The following is a 7341-nucleotide window of genomic DNA, read 5'->3' on the forward strand; positions in this document are numbered from 1 at the left end:
CTCCTGTGTAAAATCCCTGTTTTAGTGAATGTAGTCTGGTGTGTGTGCTGTTTTTGGTTAAACCAAAAGGATCTTCCAGGTCTCTCTCTGTAGGGATCCTTTCCATGATGCTGTCACACACTTAGAATAACACTCTGAGCCTGTCAGTGGATCAAACAAGCTCTTTTAGTGGACCTACTTTGATCTTGTGGAGTTTTTCCTAATGATTACATTAAAAGTAATCCTAGCTTGTCCTCTGTCCGTTCTGAAGAGTCAACTGGACCAATTCCAAAAGTTTTTGTACCTGCCAGGTTTTTAGAGCCCTAAACATGTAAAGAAAATAGGGCCCAAGTTATCCTTGAAGGTGTCACAAGCAGAAAAGAACCCTTTGGAACCACTGGTCTAAACAGGCTCGATCAGTTTAAAGAGGACACTCTGGTGTGATAGCCAGTCCTGTCTAAGCAGGGGACATTTCCCACTGTAGTGTTCAGTAAATCCTGACGTTTGGAGATTGAATTAGAGAAATTAGTCACAATATTTGCTCTGCTCAGCATTTGAAGAAAAGAAAAAAAAAAAAAAAGCCATACTTTTGGGATAAATGGTGTCAGCACAACACAGCACCTGTAACCTCAGCTTTAAAGCGCAGTCAGATGAGTGGAACCGGCCTGGACGGGCAGCATCGGCTTTGCTTCGTTTGCACATGATTTGACGCCTGATGGACACACCTCCAGTTTTGGTGGAGGTGACGAAGTCTGTCTTTGTGAGCATTTTGAGGCCGATACTTCACTCCTGAACTCACCTCACTGGGTTTTCTGATTTTGTACAACAGCTGTACATAAAGTGAATAGCCTCTGATGTCGGGGCGACTCTCCCAGCTGTGAGGGGAATGTACCATTCTCCCATAAAGGGGCGTATATATATTTTCTCACAAATCAAAGATGTACTTTTTTTCTTTGCCCGGTGCACTAAGATCTCGTATGTGAACACCACCTCCACCCGTCTCTGACACTCTTGTAGAGACACAACATCTCTGTCCAACTTTGTTTTTGAACTACGGGCATTTTCTGTCTCTGACTAACATGCAGTCTTTCAATTGGTACTTTGTACAATTCAGTATTACCAAGTTTTTGAGAAAAGATAAATGTTCTAGGCTTAAAAGCAGTTTGTCTTGATGGCTTTTATTTCTCCAGCGCACAGTTAAGTGTCCGCTCCAAGCGTAAGAGATGATGCTTAATGAGAATTTATTTTGGTTTCTTCCTTCCCTTTCACACACACCATCCAACATCCACAGCCACTTCCTTTCCTTTCCCCACAGTGACGTCCACTTATCGTTACCTTTAAGCATTCGACCTGTTAATTTTGTCTCTGTAGAGCGCATCTCGCATACTTTTTCTACAAACAACGTGCCTAGTTTGTACGATTTCTCCAACAGCAGCACTGCCCATGAGACCAAGACGCTCAGAGATGAACCCAGCGCCATCGTCCGTCCATCTCTTCATCCTCTCATCCCTCCTGAAACCAACTCCTGGGGAGTCACCGATCACCTCAGACTGGTTTCTGTGTTTTTTTAAAAATCAAAATCACCTTCTTTTGTACTCATAACATCAAGGACAGATCAGTCATGTGAAGTACTCACTCTCACTTCTTTGTGGTTCCCCTGGTGAGTTCTTTTCTCTCTTTTTTTTTTTTTTAAGTTTTGCTCTGCAGAGAGGTTGCTGTATCTTTCACAGGATCATCACGACCATCATTGCATGCATCAGCTCCTGAATGTAAAAACCCTGTCATTCACTACCTGACGCTTTGTTTTGTTTGTTTTTTTTCTTTCTCCGTGTGTTTTTGATCCTTTTCTCCGATGAGGTCATTCAGGCTCATTCTACATGAGGTCGTTAGTCTGTGGCAGCCAATAAGACGCCCAGCAGTTACCTGACGAAGCATTTAGTGTTTGGATCTTTTATCTGCTTTTACGTGTTGAATGTGATATTCTCCGACTAGGCCGGGTGGCTGCATCCAAACCAGGAAACATGAACTTCTGCGTACATGTTTTCTCCTCAGTGTATTAACCTGTAAAGAGCGATGTGGGAAACACAAACACACCAAATGCATCTGATTAAAAATGAGATTTTTACGATTTGAACTGAGGTGATTCGGCCTTTAAAATGCTGATCACAGGTTAATGCACTGGAGGAAATGAGGCCATTACAAAATAAAGTGACAGCATAAGATTTGGCCCACAAAAGTCAGAACACTTTCTCCTTCATTTGGAGAATGTGAGTGACGAGAACAAGATGCAGATTATTCCTGGAAATAAAGAATTTATTTCCTCAGAGCATTCGCTGAAAAAGTCTTTTAAAGTTGCCGTAGATTTATTTTGTTGGTGTGTAGTAAGTGAAGTGAAACTTGGTGAGGATCCTCAGCCACCAGCAGCCACCAACAAAGGTGCTACATTATTTCTCAAGAGGATTTTAAAGAGCTGCACTTAAACCTGTAACCTGTAACAGCGGTGTTAAGTTTCTGTTGTCAGATTCCAGGCGAGCAGCTCTTCACCACACTGCTTTTCAGTCCCACCAGCCTCCTCCACAGGCCGGAGGCTGCAGCCAGTGAGCGGAAAACTTTGTGGTGAAGAGCCGCCAAACTCACACGAAGCAGATTTCCTTCTGTGGAAGCCAAAGTGTGCAGCGACACGAGTTACAAGTTGTTCGCCTGCGAGGACGAGTGGAAGTTTGTCTGATGTAGGTGGCAGCGCAGACTTTGATGTTTCTTTTTCTGAAACTACAGATGTGTCCTCTGTAGAGGTCCTGAGTCACAGCTCAGTAAACCAAGCTTTGCCCAAAGTGGAATTTGAATCCTGCACCTGCTCCCAGAAAGGGAAGAAGCTGCATGAATGAATGAATGAAAAGATAAATGTAAAGATGAAAAAGCTGGATTGTTGTGTTGGTATGAGACGTGTGGCTGCAGACTACAGGACCTGGATCAGTGCTGGATCAAGACCTCCTGCTCCAGTGTTTTATGCCTTCATAGAATCACAAAGAATAAATCCAGAGAGCTTTTATTATAACAAAGTTATTCTTTCTGTTGCTCTCTTCTCAAAAGGGAAAGCAGATTGTACTTCTGGTTTTTAACGACAAAACGAGTTGCTTTATGGAAATGATGGGATTTATCATCAGACTTTGATCTTAGTCTTTGTAATCTGTCTGACTACAGAGTGGAGATCCTGAACCATCGTGAAATACACATAAAGATAAAGAGACGCTGTTTTCTGGGATGATGAACATAATTAGTTCCCCAGAAAGCAGATATCTGGGTTATAGGAGGTCTTAATCCAAAAGCTCCTTTGGGTGTAAGAAGCTGTTTGCTCGGCTGACATGGTGACGCTCAGCGTGTGTGAACGCAGGACTTCTACAAAGGCTGCAGCTGTGTTTAAAATGTGAGCAGCTGCAGCATCTGTAACATCTCTCAACACACACCCCACCTCCCAGACCCCACCCCACCCCCCCCACCCCTCAACCTCCTGTAGGCAATAAACGTTGGTTTTTGGAAGCGTTTCTGTCTGTGCTTTTATTTTGTCATCAATGAGAAGGCACCACCGGGACTGTAATGTGTGATTAGTATCTTTATTTAAAGATTTTACTTCACATAGTAACAGATTTATTTCATTTGGACATGAGCACCTTCACAGTATTTCATTTCACAGTACAGTCTGTGTATCCATGCAGATATAATGTTTAATAATTTCCCAATTACACGCAAAACAATCTGACTACTGAAGTATTAATGAAGAAAAAGGATATAAAATGTGAAGTACAAAGCTAGTTATTAAGTCACAGTTCCATAAACTTGATTGGCGCCACTGTTACGTCACGTGTTGCTACAGAATCAGAAGTTAGCTGTGGAGGTGGCGGGGGACTCGGTGGTCGAGTTGGAGGAGACACTTTCCCTGTAATCAAAAAAAGACAAGAAAATGAATGATGAATAAATACAGTGTGAATAACAGTGCTGCAGAGAGCGTGTGTGGTGATCAGGGATCAATATATAAAACATGATTAGATTCTAGGAAAGGTTTTATTACCATTATCGCTATAACTGATGACCGACACAAGGGAAAGCCCTTCCTTTAATACAGGCCGTCCTTTAGACACAACGAAATGTCAGTAAATACACATTATCATGGCAGTAATATAGTAATATTACTATATGATGATAATAATAATAATAATGATAATGATAATGGTTTAAGGCTGCAAACATCAATTATTCTTATCATTGATTATTCTGTCTATTATTTCCTTAACCAAACAAACCTGCTTTTACAAAAAGGCTTTTATTTATTATTCATTATTTATTATTAATTAGTTTGTTAACTAATCAATAATAATTAATTAGTAGTAATATAATTAATAATTATACAAATAATTAATAATTAGTTTGTTATTTTCCTCAGAATCAGTTGTTTGTCTGGTTTCTTTTATCACTTCATTGTTTTAGTATTTTCATTTATGTTTATTCACTCACATTATATGATTATATCCGGTCTGATGTTCTGTGTTTTATTTCGTTACTTCAACCTTTATTTAAATGTTGAATCATGCAGGATGTGATCGGAGAGAACAATAAAAACAGTGAACACACACTCGTGGTTTTAACTCGACGTGTAGCTGCAGGTCTGTGTGTCCTGACTAAACCGTGTACTCATTTATGTTGTTCTGTAAAGCACTAATCATAAGTTTATTATTATTATTATTATAATTATTCTTATTAACACGTCAGAGCCAAAAGTGACTTTAACCAGTTTAAAATGCAAAGATATTCAGTTTCCAGAGAAATAAAATCATCACATCTGAGAAGCTGTTAGTGTGAAATCTAGAATATCTAAAAACAGGTCTTTACCTCTGCAGGCGGCTGAGCAGCATGATGACCCACTTCGCCGTCGGTGTGACACAGACTCTGGAGCCGTTCCTCCTGGTGACGCTGTGGAGGAAAAGGTTTCATTGTGTAAGTGATCAGGCGTCACAGGTGAGTCAGTGCTCAGGTGATGCTCCCATACAGAGACACTGACGACAAGAGTCACAGTGAAACACATTTCAACAGACAGATTTACTTCAGTGGAACTTTACAGGTTTATTTTTCATTTGATAACTTCAGTTTTTTCCGTTTTGTGCAATTCTGTACTTTTACTGCACTACTGTCACTTTTGTCCTAAATGAAGAAGGATATGTTGAAGGACCAAACTTGGTATCAGCGTGGTGCCGGAGCCAGGGGGCAGTTAGCTTAGCTTAGCTTAGCTTAGCTTAGCATAAAGACTGGAAGCAGCTAGCCTGACTCAGCCCAAAGCTCCGACATGAGAGCGGCACCGATGACAAGAAAGCAAATTAACGTATTGTTCACTTCCATTTCCTGAGTACTTCCTCCACCTCAGGTATATTTGGCCTTTCATATAGTACCTTCTGTGAGGTCAAACTCCCATGCTAGGTATATATTCTTAAATATGACTAGTTTTACTTCAGTAGAGGACGACAGTACCTCCCCCAGGAGAGAAGTCACAGCTTTAGTTCATCATTCTGCAACAAAACAGACCTTTGAAGCTTTGAAGAAATTGTCACAACTCACATGATCTCAATGCGGCGACACTTTCCTGAAATAGGAATGACCTCAATTTTCTCGATGGCTTGAGGCCTTATGGGAGTAGAAGTCGTCCGAAGGCAGAGACACGCCCGGGGATAAGCTGTCAATTTAAAAAGCAGTTTAATTGTAAGCTCAGTCTAACTTTGTTAAGGCTCAAGGCCTTGTCAAAAGAAAAAAAAAACCTCAAAGTCCAGTCTGTGGCTTGTTCTGGGGCTTTCAACCGTATCTCATGACCTTCCTGAGTGGGCAGAGTTTCCTCAGTCGTCACAGAAATTAAATTAATTTAAGCTAAATATGGAACTTAAGCGGTTTTAGATTTACACGAGTAAACTCCATCAGCTGAGAAAGATCATAAGATGCAGTAGAAAGCTCTAGAAAAAACAAGTAAGTGGACCTTGAGTTAAGTTTTTTAACAGAAAGTAATTATTTACTTTCAATAAAGTTAAATTAAGTTTTGTTCTTTATTCATCTACACATCGCAGCGTTTCAATTTCCAAACATCTGATCAAGTAAAACAAGATAAAAGAATTAAACAAGACGATAAAACAAGATGAGACTATTACAACAATATAAATGTAAATATAATGTAAATGTAAAATATAAATATTCTGGTTTAAAGCAGCAGAAACAAGCAGTAAAAGAAAGAAACATTAAAATTCTTAAATATATTCACTTTCTGTCCAGCTTGAAGTTCAGTAAAATATCATCACATGCAGAAAACTTGTAAACTTTAGCTGCACAAAACACAAAAATACTAAAGTGAGTGTTAAAGACAGACGGACAGACAGACAGACAGACGTCTCACCCTGCAGAGAGGTGATGCAGCAGCAGAGAGTCAGAGCGGCCAGCAGCAGCAGCAGCGGTTTGGTCGTCATCTCGGCGGTTGTTTTGATCTTTCGGCACCAATGAGGATGTGAGAGCGACGTGAAAGTCTTTGTGACAGTGAAAGGATGCAGGAGAGTCGGGTTTATAAAGCGTCAAATAAGGAAGTCTGCGTAGGAAGCATTTTCCTGTCATGACACATCACAATGTAAAAGCTGTGGCGTTTTTTTTTTTTTTTAATGGGGGGGGGGGCTCTGCTGAATTAGCAAACTGTGGGTTCCCCTCTGAGGGTCTATTTTTACAGATCCATCCTAATCTAACATCATTTTTTGTCTCCTAATGCTCTTCTATTGTATTTGTGTTCTTTCTCATATTATAGTTACACATTTCTCTGATACTTCTTTCTGTTGGCTGCTTCAACAATGAGATTTACCTGCAGGACATCAATAAAAGTCTTATTTTAAATGCACACGTGCTGAAGGAATGATTGTCTACCACTGACTTTTAGATTTAAGATATATTTTTAGAAATTAAATGGTTAAGAGTGACACCATTTAAACTTGAGCTCTGCCCAAGAACAGCGTGGAGGTTGAACTATAAAGCATAAAAAGCAGAATATTCACACACATGGCACATGTCAGGTAAACAGACCACAGTAATGCAGCCACAACACGGTGCTTTGCATCTGCAGGTGGTTTTGTATTTTAATATAAAACTGAACTGAACTCTCTGAGCAGCTGTTTTACAATAAATAATCCATCTGACTGCATCTGACTAGTTTACATATGCAGTGCAAAGCAGCTTCAGGCTTCCTCCAGTTGTTCACACTCGGATTACTGGTTGAGAATGAATGAATGAATGAATGAATGAATGAATGAATGAATGAATGAATGAATGAATGAATGAACATGACTCGTCCCT

The 7341-nt window shown here is 40.0% G+C and overlaps 1 protein-coding gene across 2 annotated transcripts; it reads right to left on the reverse strand.

Moving 5' to 3' along the window:
- Positions 1–3568: 3568 nt before the first annotated feature.
- LOC139203706 (C-X-C motif chemokine 10-like) lies at positions 3569–6527 on the reverse strand. 2 transcript variants are annotated; one of them, XM_070833550.1, is made up of 5 exons: positions 6404–6527; positions 5584–5698; positions 4864–4944; positions 4046–4105; positions 3569–3913 (listed from the first exon to the last, which is right to left on the reverse strand). In XM_070833550.1, the coding sequence occupies exons 1-4, from the start codon at positions 6471–6473 to the stop codon at positions 4054–4056; spliced, it is 318 nt and encodes a 105-aa protein (XP_070689651.1). In that variant the 5' UTR covers positions 6474–6527; the 3' UTR covers positions 3569–3913; positions 4046–4053. The 2 variants fall into 2 exon arrangements, with proteins under 2 accessions (XP_070689651.1, XP_070689650.1); XM_070833549.1 differs by lacking the exon at positions 4046–4105.
- Between the last annotated feature and the right edge of the window lie 814 nt (positions 6528–7341).

This window comes from Pempheris klunzingeri, chromosome 7 (genome assembly GCF_042242105.1).
Source record: "Pempheris klunzingeri isolate RE-2024b chromosome 7, fPemKlu1.hap1, whole genome shotgun sequence".
Lineage (NCBI taxonomy): Eukaryota > Metazoa > Chordata > Actinopteri > Acropomatiformes > Pempheridae > Pempheris > Pempheris klunzingeri.

What these genes read in the sequence shown, in the direction of transcription:
- LOC139203706 (XM_070833549.1), bottom strand. Translation starts at nt 6,473, where the DNA reads ATGACGACCAAACCGCTGCTGCTGCTGCTGGCCGCTCTGACTCTCTGC. An exon ending in CTGCATCACCTCTCTGCAGG is followed by an intron (nt 5,699 to 6,403) that starts GTGAGACGTCTG and finishes TTAAATTGACAG; the next exon opens with CTTATCCCCGGGCGTGTCTC. An exon ending in TGTCGCCGCATTGAGATCAT is followed by an intron (nt 4,945 to 5,583) that starts GTGAGTTGTGAC and finishes TTTCCTCCACAG; the next exon opens with CGTCACCAGGAGGAACGGCT.